Source organism: Pseudonaja textilis, chromosome 3, assembly GCF_049901715.1.
Source record: "Pseudonaja textilis isolate UNSWEBS1 chromosome 3, rPseTex1.2, whole genome shotgun sequence".
NCBI classification, from domain to species: domain Eukaryota; kingdom Metazoa; phylum Chordata; class Lepidosauria; order Squamata; family Elapidae; genus Pseudonaja; species Pseudonaja textilis.
In genome coordinates this window covers 135,293,538-135,316,501 of record NC_141992.1, presented here as the reverse complement: position 1 = coordinate 135,316,501, position 22,964 = coordinate 135,293,538, and the positions used below count along the sequence as shown (strand labels likewise).

Sequence of the window (22,964 nt, the reverse complement as noted above, 5' to 3'; positions counted from 1 at the left end):
CTTTAAAAATTATTTTCTTCATAACTCTGCGTGATTTCACTTAAAATAGATGGAGTACTATGGTCAATGCAGAGTTCAGCTTTCCCTATCTGGCTCCTTCCAGATTGTATTGTAAATTCATTCCCCAGAATTTCCAGCCTACAGGGCAAAAGGCTGGGTACTCTAGAATTGCAATCCCGACACATCTGGAGAACACCAAAGAGAAGAAAGGAAAATGTAGTGACTAGAGTTGCCTTGGGGCCACTTTCACGAAAAATACTTTCGGGAAGGTGTGAGCAACGAACATGAATCACTTCTGTGTGCAAAACCTTTTAATCAAATGGCTTATTATTCCGAAAAGAACCACTCGTTCTTTTTTTTCCTCCCCCACTATGTGAGGCATGTGAAAATAAGCTTATTGTTAAGTTGGTTTGCATGAGAAATGGGGTTTTCCAAACCAAGTGTTATAGTTGATTTATATCCTGCATTTTTACAAGATGGCAAACATATCCAACACATTTACTTTGTCCTATTGTCCCCACAACAACGTGTTATGTGAGGTGAGTTGGGCTGAGAGACAGTGACCGGCCCAAAGTGACCGGCCTAAAGCAGAACTTGAACTTATGGTCTTCCACTTTCTAGCCTGCTATCCTAACCACTAGACCACCCACTTCCTCTCATAGTTTTGTGAAAGTTCTGGTTTTGAAGTAAACCCCTCTGGGAAGTGGCTGGATTTACCAATTGGGATAAGCCTTGTATGGCTTGTATTGACTTGTATGGCTTTATCTTGGTGTCTTGCATGAACCTGACTATTGTGGTTAATAAATCATGGTTTACAGTTTATTGTATTGTACAAATCTGTCCAGTGATTTATTGTCTGTCCTTTGAGGTAGACCAAGCTAGGGAAAACTATTATAAATACTAATCTTGTTCCTGGTCCTCAAGGTTATTCTTACATCCTATTCAACATGCTGTGGTTTAATGAATTCAGGCAATTATTTATTTGCAGCAGCAATTTGAGCAAAACTTTTAAAAAGGTGAAATGAGATGCCTTTGTCTGTCTTGTGTATCTTAGCAGACCAGGTATACATTCCTCATGATTTTTCACAGTTTGCAATTCTTTGAAACACTGAAGCCACAAAATGAATAGCTGTACTTTGCCTTGTACTAGCGGAGCCAAGAAGTGAAACATTTTGCGACAAGCATCTGTGAAGATTTCTAAGAATAAGACTCACTATATAGTTCGTCTGCTTTTCTCTGAAATCCTGCTTGGCTGACAAACTCGGTACAGATGGTGCCAGAAGGCCCCTTATGCCAAAAAGAAAAGGGATGAAGGCAAGGCATATTTTGTCTACGAATGGAGATAGCCGGCTTTTTAAAAAATAGGTGTGGGCTAACATTACTACCTATTAGGATGAGGAGACTTAAGGTGCTTTGCAGTGGATCCCTGCCAAAACCTAACTTGGATGCTCACATTTCCTTGATATGGAAACCTAAGGTAGTGTTGCTGCTTTCATGGTCTCAAGTAAAGCAAGAAAGAGTGGAATAGCACTGGAGATCCCTGGCTTTCTTTAGCTTGGTTATTTCCTTATCAGTTGAAGCTGTTTTAGGAGAGAACTGGAATTCAAGAACAAGAAGCTAAACTTAAAGGCACTTGGGACTCCTAAATGTATTGATTTTAGTTTTCTCTATATCAGCGGTCGCCAACAGGTGGGCCGTGAGAAAATTTTGGTGGGCTGCAGAGAAATCTCACCCCCAGAGCACCCCCCCCCCAAAGCAATTAATCCAGGCTGCGCGGAAACATAAGGCTGCTCAGCCCACGTGGGCGGCAGGAACCCTCCCCGCCCACTCACTCCTTACCCAGCAAACTTGTCTGCTAAGTTGCTATTTTTCCTTTTTCCGACCATCATCTGTTCTGCTCTGCCAGGATATTTAGATTAGCTAGAAAGCAGGAAATGGTTGGATTTCTTGCTTTCTAGCTAAGCACAGCCGAACCTCCCTTAGGACTGAAGGTTTGCATGCAAGCAAATTCAGTGCAGACTCACGGCAAGCAAATTTGAGAGACTGAGCTAGCCGATGGCAGATAGATAGATCACTGAATGATTCTGTGAGCAACTCAATCTGCCTGCTTTGCCTGATTTTGGATAAAAGTTGCTCTTTTTAAAAAATAAAAAATTCAATATTTACATGCATGGTGTGTTTTGAGTTAATTTTGTGAGTTTGCTTGCTAGCAAATTTTATGTGACAGACTGAGCAAATAGATAGATTTCTGAATGAATCTGTGATTCTGTGAGCAACTCAATCTGCCTGCCTGCTTTGCCTGCTTTGGGGTAAAAGTTGCTCTTTTTCAATAAACATTTAATATTTATATAAATATTTATAATATTTACATACAATCCATGCCCAGCCAGTCACATGACCACCAAGCCACACCCACAAATTAGGCCATGCCCACAGAACCACTTAGTGGTCCCTGGGATGTAAAATTAATGAGTTTGGTGGTCCCTGAGGTCCAAAAGGTTGGTGATCCCTGCTCTATATGGTATCTTGAAAATTAGCAGAGAGCTACCTTTGATGGAATATGAATACTAAAACATTGAAAAGCAGTCTTTTAGATATTAAGAATGCTCTGCTGAATTGGCAGGAAAAACATAATACATAAAGCATTCGCTTACAAAAATTAGCTCCTGGGTAAAGGATTAGACAATCTAAACAATTCATTTATATTAACATTTCTGATTTGGTGGCTCAGAATGATTGGAGGAGAATCTGAAGCCTCATGAAGAATTCATTAGATAGCTAATACATTTATAATAATACATTAATAATAAGCTGGGTAGCTAATAACAACATAAAAACAGCCATTTTAACCTATGATTTCAAGCAATCAGGTTTTCAGTTTTCTCCTAACTTCCCAGGAGGTTTCTGGTTTAGATTTTTTAGTATCCAAAATCCAGAATCATTTTTGTTGTGACTGGTATTTAAGAATTGTTGTTTGCACAGTTATTAAGCCGGTTGCTTTTTCAAGGTGGGTTTGGGGTAGAAGTATAGGACATTGGTAAAAGAGAGAAAATGATTGGAAAGAACAAAAATCCTATTGAATGAATGTTGAAAAGAGAAGTGTAATGGCTTAAAAAAAAATGCCAATAAAAGTGGTGTCAGAGCTTCCAAACTGTGGGGTCCTTGGTACTCTCTGAGCTTGGTTGTTTTCTTGAAAACATTTCATTCATTATCAAACTAGGTATCATCATCAGTGCTGGCTCAGAGACCACCAAGGACCCCACAGTTCAATCCTGAGCTACAAATATTTTCTTCTATCAATTTTCAAAGTGTGTTTGAAGTTTTTAAATTCCAGTAGTTCAGGCAAGGATAGTGAATGCTTCAATCTAAAACTGTGAATTCTGGATCAGAAATTAAACATTTGAAGGGCATTTCATGAGAGAAATCTAAAGATTTAACTTACAGAGCCTCTTTCACACAAACTACCAAAACAGAGTTAACTATGTTTTTAAGTAAAGCCAGATGTATTCAGGTTGTTTTGTTTATTTAACATATTCACCATAAATTTGATTATGCGACTAATTAGAACATTATACTTAAATTTTCCTTCCCCTTGTCTGTTTTCTCTGCAGAATCTTATGGCAAGAGCCCTTTATGATAATGTCCCAGAATGTGCAGAAGAATTGGCCTTCCGGAAAGGTGATATTTTGACCGTGATAGAACAAAACACTGAAGGTTTGGAAGGATGGTGGCTCTGCTCTTTACATGGCCGACAAGGCATTGTTCCCGGAAACCGTGTGAAACTTCTGGTAGGCCCTGTACAAGAGAGTCCATCTCACCAGGACTTGCCAAATTCAGGACCAGCAACTCAGTCCCCTAATCAGCAGAAAGTCTACCAAGTGCCAAATGCTCATACCTCTCCTCGGGATCCGATCTATCAAGTTCCCCCTTCTTATCTGAATCAGGGAATCTACCAGGTACCTACTGCCCACGATGTTTACCAAGTGCCTCCATCCGGGCAGAGAAGTTTTGGTGGAGTTGATGCAGGCAATAAGGTTGGTGCAAACTGATATTTCAAGCATCTGCTTCCAAAGCATTTGCATGAAACACATTACTGTGGAATTGAAAAAGTGTCTGAATTTGGTGAGCTTTTCTACACAAATGGCATTTAATGTGTCAGAAGGGAAGCATATTTATAAACAGGAGGGACGAACAGCCATTGTGGTCAAAGCACTACAGGGGTAATAGAATTAGACAATTCCTCTGAATTCTATCCTCTAAATGTATGTATTCAAATCAGAATTCAAATCAGAAACAGGAACAGTAGTTTGGACCAAAATCTGGACAGTTTGGGACTAGTCCCATACTAGCACAAATGATGCTTGACCACATACCCAAGGGACTTGTGTCTCTCTTTCATTCATGCTACAGAGTACGTGGAATTGAGTCAACCTTGATAGATTCCAAAGAATTGTAAACAAATGACCCTTAACTTTATTAAACTAATTCAACTCAAATTGTAAATTAACTAGCTGTATCCTGTTATGAAGACCTGAAATATTTAGGGGCTCCTATGTAAAGGATTAAGATTTAGAATTGTGTTGACATAAATCCACACCGATAGTACTAAGTGTGGTTCACGTTATCTGCAGCCTCCTAGAGCATATCACCTAGACACTTCGTTGGTCACACTTCCTTTATTTGTACCAAAATTATGCAAATACCAGCTTTAGATAAAAGTGCCTATTTGTTTAAAGAATTTAAGCTTCAGGCTACATGGAAAAAATGATGCAAGAGTGGCATTATTACTATGCCAGGAATAACAGGATGTCTGGATAACCATAATTAAAAGGGTAACTCAGTGTAAAATCCAGAGCAAAGAAAGTGTCACCTGGCACTCCTCTAGAGCGTTAACACGCCCTTGGCATGAGTCAAGGTAATTGCCTCTTAAAAGCTGGCGGAAAAAAATATTTATTTTTTAAATAAAACCTTTCCACTTCCTCTGATAACGAAGCTGGAAAGGCAGAATATTATCAGAATATTCTTGGGAATACTTAGGTCTTTTTATTTAGCCATTATGAATATGTTACAATGACATACAACAGCTAGGAAGTACACGCCTGGCAGTGCCAAAGTTTAATCTTAACACTGCAGTTGATAGGAGCAGAAGTTCTGATTGCCTTTTCAACTGTGAATCCTTCCAGCTCACCTTGAATCACGCACCCCATTTAATTTAGAATAACTCAAATTCCATTTTCTATTCAGCCTTTTTTGGGGTGGGGGGGTGGGGGGTGGAACCTTATCTGATATTTTGATTGTGGATTCCTCCCTCCTTCCCCCATTGCAATCGACATATTTTCTATAGACAACCAATTACTTTCTTGTTCCTTTGTTTACTGGGCAAACCATCCAGAGATACTTGATTTAATCATGGGGAAAATATTTGTGTCCATTGGGGGGAGAGGACAGAGATTCGAGGGCGGACAAGGAAATGAAAAACCCCACTGAGGCATAACCCATCTGTTCTAACCCTTGTCTTTACAAAAAATCTTTTCACAAATTACATCACTAAAAATATTGTTACCAAATTTGGGCAGCTTGTGGGTGTGGGTGATTTGGAGATTGCAGAGTAGGATTTGGGGATAGCAGATGACAGATGGCCGACTGGGTTCTATGAATTTTGAAACTGTAGTATAAATTATGTCGAAACTGATTTCATCTGCTTAACTAAATTCCAATATAAAATACCTTGATACGAAACCATTTCTTTGCCACTGCTATCTCTTCTTTCTCCTCCTCCTCCTCCTCCTCCAAAGTGCTACTCTGAAAAGGCTGACCTCACTGTGTTGGAAACTCTTTTGGACTTAAACTTTGGCAAAACTTATATTTGAGGAGTGACCGTCAAGTCAGTGGTGGCTAACCTTTTGGGGCTCCTGTGCCAAAAATTGTGCGCACACTAGCGCGCATGCACTCACATGCCAGCACCCAAATGACAATGTGCGCCCCATGTCCTCTGCGCATGCACGCGCAATTCCCCCCGCCACCAGCTTACCTGCATTGTGCCTCACAGCTGATTTTTTTGGCTGGTTTGACCTGGCTCATATTTAGCTGGTTGTCCACTAAGACTCCAAGATCCCTCTCACAGTTACTGCTATTGATCCTGGTTTCACCCAGTCTATATGTGTACTTTTGATTTTTCTTGCCTAAGTGTAGGACTTTACTTTTCTCTACATTGAATTTCATTTTATTAGATATGGCCCAGTGTTCTAGTCTGTCAAGATCCATCTGGATCTTGAGCCTATCTTCTTGGATGTTAGCTATTCCTGCCAGCTTAGTATCATCTACAAATTTGGTAAGTTCCCCTTCTATTCCCTCACCTAAGTCGTTAATGAAGATATTGAAGAGTACTGGGCCTAAGACGGAACCTTGTGGCACCCCACTGCTTACTTCCCTCCATGTAGACTTAGACCCATTAAGGACTACTCGTTGAGTACGGTTTGTCAGCCAGTTGTGAGTCGATCTAGTGGTGGTGCTATCTATTCCACTTTTTTCTAGCTTATTAAGAAGTAGGTTGTGGTCTACTTTGTCGAATGCCTTGCTGAAATCTAAATATATTATGTCCACAGTATTTTGCTGGTCTACTAATTTAGTCACTATGTTGAATTACATAGACTAAAACTGTAACCCTAAGAAATATGAGATGGAATCCCATCATATATTTCCTATTTGCAGAAAAATCTGTACATTGATGAACTCCTGGTTTCATGCCGCCGGGAGTCACTTTTTCGGGAATATTAAATATAAATTTAATAAAAATCAAATAATAAAATAAATACTTGACACCTAAAATATGAATATCATTCTTTCAACTGACAACACCTGTCCTTAGCAGATTTAATGAGCTGCTGTGCTTAAAACAGGCAATACTTGCAAGCATTCTGTGTGTCTTGGCAAAGCTGTGGAGTTAAAAATATTCCATCTCACACAATCTCAGAGAGCCTTATTAATAGCAGAGGGTCAAAATATCTGGAAGCCCGCAGCCAGCCTGCAAATGGCTTGTTCCTGTTTTTCTAGCAAGATTTTCTCGTGTAAACCACAGTTTGTCAACATCCTTTTCCAATGAGAAGGCAAGATGATAAGCTAATGAATAAATGCGACACATCTCTCCATTTACAACTTTCTTTTTAAGATGTGGATATGGCTTATTTTCACAGCCATAATTTATATAGAGGAGAAAGGAGTACATATTATTTATTCAGCATCAATGAGAGGTTTCTAGTATTGTCCTGGGTATAGCATAAGACAACAGAAGGAAACGTTAGAAAAAGAGAATATGTAAGTACGCATACACATCAAGGACAAAAAGATGACTCCTTGCATACATAATTATATTTAATCTAGTATTTGCACACACCACCCTGAAGTGACCATAACATGAGAAAATAAAGCTGTATAAACATTCGCAAATGAAAACATTTTCTCGGCATGAAAAAAATGTCACGAAAGAGCAAACTAGCATATCAGGAAATGAGTTGTACAGAAACTTGGTGCCACTTAGTCCATGTGCCTCTATCAAAATAGCAGATATCTGCAGGGACCAGTTGTTCAAAGAGATCTTTGAAAAGCTGCCTATGAAAGGGAGTGGGCACCGCGCTGCTTACAAGTGGCTAATTCCCTCTGTGGAACACAGTGTTTGCTGCTTAACAGTTTCCATTAGATAAGCACTGAGCATTATAAAACCATGCTCACACAGCAGTTATTATTGCTGGCAGGCATGGCAAGGCAGGTCAGAGAGACGTCTCCAGGCAGGTGATTAGAGTGATGCCATGACTGAGGAATGCGAAGGCCATTGCTGGATCAACTTCTCTTTTGGTGCTGAAATAAGCTCTGAAAACAAATGCTTTCAAATTGGCTGAGATCAATGATGGATGGCTTTGAATCCCTTGTTGAAAATGAGATTCTCAACCAGGATTGTTTGTCACAAAAATAAATCAAAAAGGCTGACTTGCCGCTTACATTTACAACATAGTTTGCTGCTTCTGTCTAAAAATCCATAATTCTGACTGTCTAAAAAGGCAATAATTCTTGAACAATCTTGAGGGAAAACCTGACGGCTTTTTAGGTTTTCCCACCAGCAGTGATGAGTGTTTAGATTTAACTGCTATTGTTCATTCTTTAGTTTTGTGGTGTTTTTAAAATCACTTAAATAGTTTTTCAATCTGAGAATTCCTTTTTCTTGCCTATAGCTTTCAGGACACTTCATGCAAATGGGAAATGGTGGCAAGGTTGGCGTGGGAACTGCCTGGCTTTACTATTGTCAGGAACAGCTGTGAGAATGGTATGGAAGTGCCCTCGGTCAGTCTGGTGGACCAAGGCATTCTGGGCTCTGGGCAGGAGGCTTGGAATTGTCCATCTGACATCCTGCCCATTTGATTTCTCCATCGTGGGTAATCCTATCTTGCTATAATGACCTGGGCTTAGAAGATAAGTGAACATCCCCACTTTGGGGAAACTTCATACCATCGAACAAGATGCTGCTGATCTTCTGAATGTGTGTATTCGGACACTTTCTGATTTAAATAATGATAGAACAGTTTCTAAGCACCTGCCTTGATCACATGAGTAAAATATGAAGAGAGTTGAAACCACGGTAGACTCGCCTGGATTTTTAAACTGAATTTCTATCGATTACTGAATAATCAACAGTTCTGGGTTATAAATCCTTGCCAATCTAGTATTATAAGCCTAAAGATTTATCTGACTTTTGCCCAAAGTTAAGTAGACATTCTTTATAAACAGTATAACCTTAGGCTCTCTTGACCTTCTCAATTACTTTCTGAATACCTATGGAATCTTTCTAAATATTCTTTGGATGTTGGGAACTGAACTTATGGCATTATATTATAAGGACCCTAATTCTGTGAAATTCTCTCTCGTTAGAGACCTGCCAGATCCATCACATTGCTTCTGTAGAGCAGCAGTGAAAATGTGTGTAGTGATTGAATGGTTGTGAAACTGCAAGGTAAATAAAATTCGGAATAAATCAGAAGTGATTTGAAGTTAATCTGCAGAAGATATGTGCAGCAGTCTGCTTTTAACTCTGCCCTGCTGTTGATATGTTGCTGTTGTTGTTGTTGTTGTTATTAATTATTATTATTATATTCCTTCTTAGAATGGCAGCTGAAGCCAGTTTGACCACAGCTGGGATAAACAAGCTATGATTTTCATAATATAGTACAGTATGGTGCAGTCCATTAATTTTTTCCTCAAAGAATGTAGCAATTATGATGAAGTAGTGGGAGGCTTAGAGTCAAGTCTCTAATGGGATGGGAGGTTGAAGTGAGAGTACTGCGAGTGAGGGGAGGTTTCACAGGTAGATTATTTAGACATTTCTGTGAGTGTGAATGACTAGGAGAATCAGCAGGAATGCTCAGATAAACTGTGTTTCCCAGCATGTGTATAAACCTATTTGGAAAGGGGGACTAGCTGTGTGGTGCCTATTGCCACTAATAGGTCATGACCCTTCTTGAGTCGGGGAGTGGAATTGCTAAATACCACAGCCTCAAACTGCTGCTAATAAATGGTGGTAGAACCCTGTGCAGGGTTCATGAAGACTGAGGCGGTAAATAAATAAATTGAATGAATGAATGAACGTGTATATCTGGATCCTGAAGATAATGAGAGTAAGAAAATTTGACCATCCTTGAAGTTAAAGATGTGCTCTTTCCTAAGGAGACCCATCTTGATGGCACAGTGGTTAGAATACAGTATTGCAGACTACTTCACTGCTCACTGCCAGGAGTTTGATTCTGACCAGCTCAGGGTTGACTCAGCCTTCCATCCTTACGAGGTTGATAAAATGAGGACCCAGATTGTTGAGGGCAATATACTGTCTCTCTGTAAATAGCTTAGAGAGGCATTTAAAGCACTATGAAGCAATATATAAGTCTAAGCGCTATTAAATCTCTCAGTTCAGCTTTAGTAGACAACTTCCAGTGGGTTTTCTATTTTCCTTTTTTGGTGAAATTTCAGTTCTAAATGAAGATTAACTAGATCAAGGGTCTTCAAGCTTGGCAAGTTTAAGACTTGTGGCCTTCAACTCCCAGAATTCCTGAGCTAACATGACTGGAGGAGGAATTCTGGGAGTTGAAGTCTACAAGTCTTAAAACTGTCAAGTTTCAAGGCGCTGAGCTAAATCCTCTCCATCCAGGGTTTAGACCTGTCAATGGCAAAGAAACAGCATTGGCCATTCTGTTAGATTATCTTTACTGGGACTTGGATAAACACAATGTCCTTGTAAAGCCCTATTCAGTGGGGTCCCAGGTGATCTTACAAACCACTTCCGTCTGCTTCTCCTGTATAGTCACTGAGGGTTCTGCTCCATAAGAAATGATGGACACATGGATTTGAAGGCAAAATTTCTCTCTGGCAGCCTCAGCTCTTTGGAACTCCGATACATATCCGGCTCCTTCTGTGTAGATCTTCTGCAAAGTAATTGAAATGAATTTGTTCAGGAAAACTTTCAAATTTTAGAGGTGATGTTTGGGATTGTGACAATGTACCTTTGTATATGTGCTCTGTTTTATGGGTTTAGTTGCATAATGTTACCTTTTATGTTTATAAATTGCCCAGGTCCTTATAAATGGCCTTCTGAAAAGCCCCGAAAATACTAGAAAGCTCACGGATCCCTGATAACACAAAGCCTTGCATGGTGGTCGTATTGTTACATCTTTCTTCTCATGGTCTTGTTAATCTACTCTTATTGCTTTTCCTATGTTAAAAATCTTCTGATTCCTGTTTTTCTTTTTTTGCAGAGTCACCTTGTGTGAGATGGGCAGCCATATAAATTTGGCGACCAAAGAAACAAATGAGGGGTCCTTGGTGCTCTCTGAGTTTGGTTATTTTCCTGCAGACATTTCATTAGCAAACTAGATAACATCATCAGCACTAGTACTTGATTAGCACTGATGATGTTACCTAGTTCGAGTAATGAAGTGTCTGCAAAAAGAAAAAAAAAAGCTCAGGGAACAACAAGGACCCCTCATTCCAACCCTGAGCTAGAAATATTTCAGCGCCGAGCTAGAAATATTGCCCTTTTAAAAAATAAGTAAATATCTAACAAACAAATGTGACTTGAGGCTAATAAATCATAATATGAAATATATTCTATCATAACTTGTTCACATAATCTGAGCATGTCCATCATAGATGAACCCAAATAAGTAGAAAATTTGACGGGTTGAACCCATATAGAGATATGCCTATTTTATGCGATTTGGTATGGGTTTAATTAATGGATAACCACTATATGTTATATAGAGCTTTGTAGATTCTGACACTGTTCCACTGCCCCTCAATGTACCACTGGTGCTAGGATTAGATATGGAGAATAGTGATTAGTAAATAACATGTACGTACATGTCCTTAAAAGGTTTAGTGTTATTAAGCATAAGTTTGATGATTGATGGGAAATCATTTTACTCTTTATCCTGCACTTTTCTCTCCCCCCTTTTCCCTTTCCCATTTCCCCACTATTTTCATTTTCATTTGTAGTTTTATATCTTGATAATTTTAATAAAATTATTAAGAATAAGTCTGGATGAACTAGATGGAAATACTTAATCAGATGTAGTCATAGGTGCTACCCCACATCTCTTTCATTTTATTTTCAAATGAAAGGATATTTTAGCCAGCAGAGAAGCTAAAATGCATTCTTGAACGTGTGTCCATGGCACCGTTTATTACAATGTTGTTTATTCCAGGTCTGAATCTTGGCACTGACAACAAATGCTGTGGCGGAGCTCAAGCTCATAATTAAATCCCCGTCAAAAGCAACACAAAGGGATTGTGTATGGTAGCAAAGCCAGAGCCTGCAATTTGTTATTAAAAATGTATTTCCAAAATTGGTAGGCTACCAAGTGTTTAAAGTATTGTATCACAGACTAAATAGAAAGATAACTCCAGTCAAAAGCCTCTCTCCGATCATATAAACATCTCTGAGCAAACTGTTCAAAACTCTGCTTTCCATGAGACTCTGTTAAAACCCTTACCAAAAGAAAGGAGCTTCTCTTTCTTTCTCCATCCCATTTGAGATTGGCAAAAGCTCACTCAGTAATGAGTCTCATCGTCATACTCTTCCATGTTCCCATGTCTTTCCTTCCAGTTAAGCTGCAATCACGACCTCAATTAAGAAAGAGAGAGAGGAGGGGAAAAGATTGAAAAAAATTTAAAAAAAACATTTTCTCTGGCCCATTATTGTTTTCTGCTGTTGTTCACATGGGCTTTGAAAGCCAGAGGCTGTGGTTATGGTGAAAGCAGCTAAATTTTGTTTGTTCTTTCTGCACAAGATATTTTAACATCAAAGGGAGGAAAAACATCTGCACTATTTGAAGTTAGATTGTGAGCCAATTTTTCCATTTGGAGAATAATTCCCCCGCACCCTGTGTGCCCTCATTTCAACCTTAATCGCATAATGCCCAATTTCTTGCTACATAATTCTCAAAGTGAAGTTTACTTTAGAAAAGGAGGTCAAAAAATCAATGTACAGTTTCATTTCTCATTTTAAATATGCCAAAATAGTTGTGGTTCTAGTGAGCAGGATGCCCTAATTCTCTGCTATCACTTAAATTTCTTATCCCCCCCCCCCCCAAGTTATTGCTTTTATTCAGTTCTGGAAAACATTCTGCAAGAATGAGGTTATCTTATAAAATAATGGTTTCAAAAGTTCACACTTTCATGGTGACAAAAGTATTGTCTTCAGATGGTTGGGCCATATTAATAGCAAAAGTGTAAACTATGCTAAATGATGCTCTTAATGATCAACTAATCAAAACAGTACAAAGGATACACGTTTTCAAATTCTCCAAAACATTCCATCAAGCAATTCTGGGGTGTAGAAGACACAGAGAAAGACCCAGAGAAAGCCAAAAATCACAGCCACCAGGTCTTCTTTCCAAAGTCAGCTCCTAAATGCAGATTGTAGGCTGAATGCAGTAGCCATTAGTGGAAGTGCTTAGTAATAGGTACTTTCAGATTACACATACAGTTAATGCCCCTAATTGCTAGATATAATCTGATACTGGTAGTACCTCCTGTTGACTAATATGTTCATTCCTTGATCTTAACCCTGAAACAAATTTTAGTCTGCACTTTGGTTAATGGTTCATGGGACAAAAATTTGTCAAACTTGCCTGATTTCAAAAAATGAGAAACAGGGTTAGATTTGGGTGGATTTGGATGGCATATGTTCAGGAAATAGCAGGGCTGAAGGCTAGGTTAGAAGAAAGCAAGAGCAATTCACTTGTTATGAATAAAATAAAATAGTTGATCCCAGGAGCCAAACTCAGTTTGAGGAACTCTTTACTTTTTAATGTAGTTATTGTTCTATTTGCATCAGGGACATGCGGTTAAAATGGATTGTTAAACAAAAAACAACCACAAAAATTATAATGTATAATGTAGGTGCACTGATCATTTCAATAATAGTTAGGAAACAATTCTTAATTCCTGTCTGTTGATCTTACAGCTATCTCTTTCATTTATTGGTCCCTCAGGATTGTGGTGGATAATTTATTTACATCACACCTTTATTATTTTTACAAATAACTCTAGGCAGTGAATATATCCAACCCACTTTCCTCTGTCTATTTTCCCCACAACAATAACCCCATGAGTTGACTTGGGCTAAGAGAGACTGACTGGCCCAAGATTACCTAGCCAGTTTTCATGTCTATGATGGAACTAGAGTGCACGAACTCCCAGTTTCTAGCCTATAGTAAATATTATAGATGAATTAATGAATAATGTGTATCTTCTCTTTCCTTTTAAGAAACTCAGTGCAAACGCATTCATCTTCCAGTCAATGTTATTTTCTGAGGACGATTCAGCACTGTCTTTAACGTTTCAATGTACCATTAAATTAACTTCTGATAGGTGAACTTTCAGTTTTCAGAAGTTGCCAGTGATTAAGTTGTAACAAAGAGTCAAACCAATTGGCAACCGATTTTCAAACATATTAATTTCCAAAGTAACCTGTTTAATTCTTGGTTCGTTTCGACTTTTGATCCCTTCATAATGCAATTCCCCGAATGCATGTTTGTATTCCTATTCAAGATAAACTCCGCATCCCCAAAATGGTGTGTTTCTTCATTGCTGGTCGCAGCTGCTCTCTCTTGACACATTCATACAGTAGTATCATCCATATTTCATTACTTAAAGTTGATGACTTGTTTTGTTCCTCTTGCCCTCATAGTTCTCTTGAGCTTCTGTCCACGGTAATCAACCTGAGTGTTATATGGCCTCAAATTATGAGGAGAAAAGTGTTTTGGGTAAATAGGTTCATAACCATGACTATAATGGGGGATGTCCCACTATTACGTACTTTAACTGTGTAAGTGCTAAATGCTACATGTACTCCTAATTTTGGAGTCAAGCAAACCAGATAACTGAATCCTTGATGCAGGAAGCTGAGTGGGTACTATGTTGGGAAAAATACTATAATATGAGACCTCAGATTTGTTGATGATCTATGGATGATTGCAACATGCATATGGATTAATTTTTGAATTCTAGTGAACAGGTTTGCCTATATATCAAAGTACTGTATAAAAGGCTCCTGCAGTTAAATACATTATGCTTGGTTCCAGTGTAACAAAATCCATCTTTTATTTGCTCCACATATCTATTGAACAGTCTCATTCATTTCAGCCATTAGCCTCCATGTCTTTGGTTATTCTTTAGCTGGCAGACTTTCTCAGAAAACCACTAATTGAAGACTCGATCAACCAGGAATAAGGAATGATTCACTAAAGTGACTAGAAAGTTTGAATTACAGACCAGAATTTGTATAATATGTCTTTTGTGATTGAGTGAGTGGATTTATTCATTTTCACAGTAAATTTGGCAAGAGAGCATTAATTACTTTTTATCTTGATTATGAAAGGGAAATGAAAAACCATTACAGCTTATAATATATGTATTTAATATGTATATGCTCACTTGGATGCAAACTCCATTGGTTTTAATCTAGATTTTTACATATTTTAGAAATTTAGACAATCCATTTTTTCTTATTTTAGAAGACATTTTACCTTGCTTTTCCTATTTCCCAAAAAAGTCACTCACCTTGCTATACATGAAAATAATAGAAACAACAAATATGAACATATTAAAAATAACAGCAAAGAATAACAACAAAATAAAATAAAACCCTATTAGCAATCCAGTAAGAGCGCCAGTTGGGCCTAGTGATTAAGGCACCAGGATTAAAAAATGGGAGACTGTGAATTCTCGTCCCACCTTAGGCAGAAAAACCAGCCAAGTGACTTTGAGCCAGTCACGCTCTCTCAGGCCAGCCTACCTCACAGGATTATTGTTGTATGGGAAAATTAAGAGGAGGAAAGAATGTTCTGTACGATTGCTACCTTGAGTTATTTATTTATTTAAAAAAAAACTGATGAAAGAAAGAAAGAAAGAAAGAAAGAAAGAAAGAAAGAAAGAAAGAAAGAAAGAAAGAAAGAAAGAAAGAAAGAAAAAGAAAGAAAGAAAAAGAAAGTTAATCAATTAGAGAAACATATGTCTGTTTCAGTAGAAGAGTTTTCCTCAGACCATGGAATACCGGATCAGGTGTAAAACTGGCAGCTTAGAGAGACCCAGCTTCTACTTCACTCTCAGCCCTGGAGGTTCACTGATGACATGGCCAATGACAGTGTGCTATAGTGGGAAGTAGGGCCTTCTTGAGCCCTTGAAGGAAATGCAGAGTCTAAATCAGGAGCTGGGAACTATGACCTATGGACTTCAACTCCCAGAATTCCTGAGCCAGCATGAACTTGAAGAAGCTTCTTGGATGAGAAGCAAAACATTTTCAAGGGAAAAAAACTCAAGAAAGTCCAGTTGCTTTTTGAAAAGAACCTTTGGGGCAACCTTGACCTGGATGATTGAGAATCTCCATAGACATAAAGATGCCATACTTGCCTACCTGGGTCTAAATAAAATGAATAAATGCACTTTTTTTCTGTCAAAATTCTAGTTAACAGCACTTCCCGAGCGCTTCAAGGACAATCCAAACAGAGTTAGTTAACTGAGATCTAACAGCACATCTGGCCAATGCTGAGTGTACTTGTGAGCAAGATCCAGCTGCTAATGAGGCAGACATACCATTGGCCACAGCCAGCTCTTGGAGAACATTTAATGACAAGGCTGGTTGGAAGAGAAGTTTCTGTTTTATTCCAGTGTGGTTCCATTTCTTCATCTGTTTCATAATGTAACTATTTGCAGAGCTCCACAGAATTGTATTCATCTTTACAAACAAGTAGTTTATTTGCAGTCATGTGCAGTGCATGCCTAAAAGAACAGATATACATAATTACCAGCTACATATGCTCAGACAAGTGGCATGAACATTTTCTCAGATGATTAACTCTGTGTTGGCACCATCAGCATTAAACTATTAGCCTAACAGATGGCCGACATGTTTTTCTCCTTCTCTCTAGAAGAAATTCATGGAAGTCTTGGGCTTTTGCACTAAGTTTTATAGAAGGAGGTACTAAAAAGGGTGTTTTTTTTACTTGTTATTAAAGTGGCTAACTGGGAATCAGAACTGATGATAACTTCACCTGATGTTTTTTGCTGTGACCCTTGCAAAGTAAAGTTCTGAGGGCTGCAAAAGGCAGCCATCCAATAAAGTTAATCAACCATTTTTTTTAGTAAAATTTATATAAAATGTGGATTCTCGTTGATGTATACAGGTAGTCCTCGACTTACAACAGTTCATTTAGTGACCATTCAAATTTAAAACAGCACTGAAAAAAAGTGACTTAAAACCATTGTTCACACTTATGACCATTGCAGCATCCCCACAGTCACAGGATCAAAATTCGGATACTTGGCTGACTCAACTTTATGACCGTTGCTGCGTCTCAAGGTCATGTGATCGCCTTTTGCCACCTTCTGACAGGCAAAGTCGATCAGCAAGGAAGAGTCACTTAACAACTGTCTTACTAATTTAACCGCAGGTTCCGCAGGAGAAAAAGCAGTTTGTAAATTAGTTTATTTTGCAAAATCAAAAATGATCTCTTTGTATGCAAATGACATCACGTTTGCTATTGTTCCAGTTCAGTGAACATTGAATGGATTTTTAATCTAGGTTTTATAATGCAGCTTAAGTTGCTGAATGTTTCAGTGTTAACCACATTCTGAATGCCGGAGAGAACATTGGATTCTTTCATTAAGAACAATTTGTTTTGATTATATTGTGTACTATTTTTGGAAACTGCTATATAACAGGACCTTTGGCTTATAGCAGGAAATAAAAGAAAGCACTTTCATCCAAAACTCTTCAACCTGATGCCAATTCTTGTTAAAACATTTAGAAGTATTTTCAGAAAGGACCTTTGTTGAGTCACGTTATATCATCATTTCCATTTGACCTTGAATAGGGTTAAAAGAATACAAGGAAGCAAAATTTATTTATCAAGTATTTCCTTCTGATTGAACTATTCATTCATGAATGAATTATTCAACTAATTATTGAAAGTCCTTAGACAGGTGCAACAAACAATATACACTGCTCAAAAAAATAAAGGGAATACTTAAACAACACAATGTAACTCCAAGTCAATCACACTTCTGTGAAATCAAACTGTCCACGTAGGTAACAACACTGATTGACAATCAATTTCGCATGCTGTTGTGCAAATGGAATAGACAACAGGTGGAAAGCATAGGCAGTTAGCAAGACATCCCCAATAAAGGAGTGGTTCTGCAGGTGGTGACCACAGACCACTTCTCAGTTCCTATGCTTTCTGGCTGATTGTTTGGTCACTTTTGAATGCTGGCAGTGCTTTCACTCTAGTGGTAGCATGAGACGGAGTCTACAACCCACACAAGTGGCTCAGGTAGTGCAGCTCATCCAGGATGGCACATCAGTGCGAGCTGTGGCAAGAAGGTTTGCTGTGTCTGTCAGCATAGTGTCCAGAGCATGGAGGCATTACCAGGAGAGAGGCCAGTACATCAGGAGACATGGAGGAGGCCATAGGAGGGCAACAACCCAGCATCAGGACCACTACCTCCGCCTTTGTGCAAGGAGGGACAGGAGGAGCACTGCCAGAGCCCTGCAAAATGACCTCCAGTGGCCACAAATGTGCTCAAATGGTCAGAAACAGACTCCATGAGGGTGGTATGAGGGCCCAACATCCACAGGTGGGGGTTGTGCTTACAGCCCAACACCGTGCAGGATGTTTGGCATTTGCCAGAGAACACCAAGAATGGCAAATTCGCCACTGGCACCCGGTGCGCTTCACAGATGAAAGCAGGTTCACACTGAGCACATGTGACAGATGTGACAAGGTCTGGAGACGCCGTGGAGAACATTCTGCTGCCTGCAACATCCTCCAGCATGACCAGTTTGGCAGTGGGTCAGTAATGGTGTGGGGTGGCATTTCTTTAGGGGGCCGCACAGCCCTCCATGTGCTCGCCAGAGGTAGCCTGACTGCCATTAGGTGCCGAGATGAGATCCTCAGACCCCTTGTGAGACCATATGCTGGTGCGGTTGGCCCTGGGTTCCTCCTAACGCAAGACAAAGCTAGACCTCGTGGCTGGAGTGTGTCAGCAGTTTCTGCAAGATGAAGGCATTGATGCTATGGACTGGCCCACCCATTCCCCAGACCTGAATGCAATTGAGCACATCTGGGACATCATGTCTCGCTCCATCCACAAATGCCATGTTGCACCACAGACTGTCCAGGAGTTGGGGGATGCTTTAGTCCAGGTGTGGGAGAAGATCCCTCAGGAGACCATCCGCCACCTCATCAGGAGCATGTCCAGGTGTTGTAGGGAGGTCATACAGGCACGTGGAGGCCACATATACTACTGGGCCTCATTTTGACTTGTTTTAAGGACTTTACATCAAAGTTGGATCAGCCTGTGGTGTTTTTTTCCCCTTTAATTTTGAGTGTAATTCCAAATCCAGACCTCCATGGGCTGCTAAATTTGATTTCCATTGATAATTTTTGTGTGATTTTGTTGTCAGCACATTCAACTATGTAATGAACAAAGTATTTAATAAGAATATTTCATTCATTCAGCTTTAGGATGTCTTATTTTTGTGTTTCCTTTATTTTTTTGAGCAGTGTATTTTATTATATTATAATATGGGATTGTTGGGCATAAAGACCCAAAGGAACTTTTTCAAGAGGCAAATGGACTTTCTTGTTTTTCTTTGAAGACCTTTCGCTTCTTATCCAAGAAGCTTCTTCAGCTCTTGGGCTTAAAAAAGATTTGTGGGCTTAGAGAGATGATAAGAGCCATCTCATGTCCTATGTTTATCTCCCAAGGTCTGGTACAGTTTCTGCTGCAGTTGGACTGAGCATGTCAGTCAAAACACCTGTATTATCACTGTACATGATTCGAGAAACTAAAAGTGCGATAAGGAGGATGTAGGTTACTCCTATGTTATGCTATTGAGCGTTTCTATTATTATTTTTTTTCCTACTTTCTGCAGTTCTCTCTGAGCCTTCACAATCTTTCTTTGAGGACTCCCCGGCTCTTTAGATGAGATATGGAGAACGGGGGAGAACTTCAAAAGAAGGGGAATCTTTTGGCTTGCTAAATGTAATTCCTTCCATCAGCAAGAGAATGCAGTCGAAGGTTGCCATGGTGCTTTTCAGGCTCTTAGGAGACACATGAAAGAGGTCTGAATAAATAACTAATCTTGCCAAATGCACCACCTTGTTTGGACTTGCCCACTTCTACAACTCTGCACAGCTATCACACACTTAGATAGTATTCTGTAATGATTAAAAGAATAAGGGAACTCTAACCCTGTTCAAAGTTCACTGCAGCTATAAACTCTGGAGAACGAGCTTTGTAGTCCATTCCTGCCCCTTACCCACAATATCAGCAGAAGAGCTGAAACCGTTAACATGGTGATGATTTATTACTGTATTGTTTCTTGATCTAGCTTTTGTTTTGTTATCACTGTTTTATTGCAACTCTGCTGTAACAGTCCTTCAGTCCAAGGCTGGATAACTTTCTTGATGGCTAGGCCGCACTTTGGGGAGTTCAAGCGAAGTGGGTGGAGCTATATTTTCCTTTTCTCCGTTAGTGGGAAGAATTGTATGGGGATCCTGTGGGATTCGGAGCTTTTATTTTTTTTAAAAACACAGTTAAACGTTTTGTAAGATGGGCAGTGCAGTTATAGTGTAGCTTCTGCCTCATGGTTTGGAGAAATTATGCCATTGATCTGAAGCAATAGTAATTAACCTGCAAAATAAACCCGGGGTTCTTTGTGACTATGTTTAATTTAGGGATTGCAAAATTAAGTGATCCAAAGCTGTCCATTTCCGCCAGTATTACACTATTCCGTGGAAAGGGAGGGAGTTCAGCAATCTCTAGGGTAGAAGTAAATCTTCCAATCTGCAACAGGTTTGAAGAATTAAAACCTGAATCAAGTGGCCCTGATTCATCCAGAACATTAGGTCCAGAACTTCTTAAATGGGTTTGGACAATTTAGTTTGGGACAATTTTCTCCCTCTCATGGCATGATCCAAAGGAAGGTAGAAAATTCTAGAGTTCTCCAGAAGATCCGTTCCTGGACTGATGAATTTTGCGTATGTTTTGTTCGAGTTGTTAAGTTGCTGTTTAAAGTGGGGTTGCGCATCTCTTTGGATTTGATTTGGAAGAAATGCTTTGGACCGTGCAAGAATGCGAATGTAGCATCTGTCTGCAGTTCGCTGCAGCAGTTGCATCTGCTTCCAGGATTGCATGGCTGTTGCAAAAATATATAAGTTGCAGCAGCTATAACGAGCCACCAATACATTTGGTGCTTTTTCAAATTGAATCTGAAACATTGCACAACCCTATTTTAAAGTTGAAAGCATGTTCAGGATGCTGTACTAGCTACACATTCTCATTGCCAGTGATTTTCCATGATATGCACAAATTGAATGCTAGTAGATCCGTATCAGAGACTTAACTTAATAGGGATATATTTGTTCTTCTCTTCTGCATTTGTGCTGCTTTTTGTCTGACGCCACAATAATAATTCCATTGGAATTCCATTAAGAAATAAAAATCTAACCAAGAACATTCTGAAATAAGAATGGGTCCATTTCTCCATTTTGTCTAATTTTTTCCATGAAACTGATTCTTAGCTATGTTGAAAGAACATTGGATTAGCTAAACCATAAGTCCAATCTCGCAAGACATTTCTCCAGTGCTCTTTGGTTCTTCTATATTAGGCAACAAAAAAGGAAGAATTCCTCTCACTTTTCCTTGGGTAAGGAAAAAGGATTTAATGAACCACAAAGTTGGATGCCTGACACAGTACATGTACCGTCAGCATTTCTCTTGCTAACAGAACACACAGCTGGCACCAGAAAAGCCCCAGTCACCACTTTTGGAGAAGGAACAACTGATAGACAACCAGCTTTCTTCTTCTTTTTAATGCATTCCTATATGCTGTAGGACTGACACATGTACGCTATTTGCTTCAGCAGAATCAAAAGAACACTTACCGGTTGTTTTGCCCAGAAGAAATGATCATAGCGTTTGGCAATTGTCAGCGATATCAGAAGAGGAAAAGGAGTTGTGGGTACACCATCTGGTTTTGTTAATGCATAAACAAGTTTTTTAAAAAATCTGGTCTGAAATGCACAATTTTTAAGAACCAGATGACCACAGGCATTCGGAAAGAGAAGGGAAGAAATGAAAACCTTCAGTTCCTTGACGTTTGTCAGGAAACAGATTCCTGCATAACAGAAAGTCAAAAAGCAGGGAGGGCAAAGAGACAGCTAGGGAGAGAAGGTGGGTGGTGGTGGTGTCTGCCTCTGTTTCTTTCTTCTGGGAGTTCATTATTTTAAATGCTACATTACAAAATGATTCTGTGGATCTTCCGCTTCTTTAAATGTATAGCTCACTGGAAGACTTTAGAGAGAGAGGGTAGAACCATAAATGATAGACAATAGGCAAAAAGTGAGGTTATGTGCCAGTCCCGTCCTCATGTCAGCTGTGCCCAGCTACAACCCAGGTCCAGAGAGGCATTGAAATTCTAGTTCAAGCTCATGACCACTTCATATATTTCCAAAGCTTTTTTTCCACAAGGCTGGAATCCACACTCTCCCGGCAATATCTGGTAGGGGGAAAAATGTACGTTGAGTAACCAACATGGATTCTTCCCATGCTTGCATTTTTCAGGCCCCCAAGAGGGCCACAAGCATGGGAGGAATCCACAACTATTTGCTTAACCAACCAACCCAGCTTCTTCCAAGCCTTTTAATCTACTTTTGCCAAGTCTTTTTTTTTTTTTACTTTTGCTTTATTTTGCTTGATTCACTGTTGACGATTTTTTATTTAAAAGTCTCCCTAAGGATTAGTGATGGAGGATACACTACAGAAACCTAAGAACAAAAATAGGACCTGAGAATTAAGTGGGCCTGAAATGCAGTAGAGAAAAATAATTGATTTTTTGGTCTTGGAAAGAATAGGAGAATCCACCAGCCTTGTCTGCCTGTGTATCTGATTTGTATAACCAAATATGAATACAATGAGATAATTAAAACAAAGTATTAATTAAACATTGAAGACAATTAAAACATAAAAATAAACAAAAATATGGGAGAGTGCATTCAAGGTCTAGCAGCCATTTTTCAGAGTCCCTATTTCCCTGGGATTCCCAGGCCTGTTGGCAAAACCATATTTTAAGAGATTTTCCTCTTAATGCAGCAAATCTGGATCTATGAATGATGAAGTAGTTCCAGAATATCTTTTGATTGGCAGCCTGATTTACTTATTTACAAAGGATTGTGAAGTGCAAACATAAGAACAACTTATAAAACAAGCTGTAAAATTCCAGTAAATTTCTGGGGTGAAATTTCATTGCCACTGTGCTTGCAGGCTACCCCAGTCATTTGTAGAAGGGGCCATGCAGTATTTATGTCAGGGAGCTCCTATGTTTCTTAACTATTCTCAGAAGAGCTTTTGTAAATGAC

At 39.2% G+C, this 22,964-nt stretch overlaps 1 protein-coding gene across 2 annotated transcripts in view; it reads left to right on the top strand.

The window, feature by feature from the left end:
- The window catches only part of NEDD9 (neural precursor cell expressed, developmentally down-regulated 9), a 67,624-nt gene that overhangs the window by 25,135 nt on the left and 19,525 nt on the right, over positions 1-22,964 (top strand). For both annotated transcript variants that reach the window (XM_087930852.1, XM_087930851.1), the window contains exon 2: positions 3,612-4,034. In XM_087930852.1, coding sequence (XP_087786978.1) covers positions 3,612-4,034 — 423 coding nt within the window. The remainder of the gene's footprint in view (positions 1-3,611; positions 4,035-22,964) is intronic.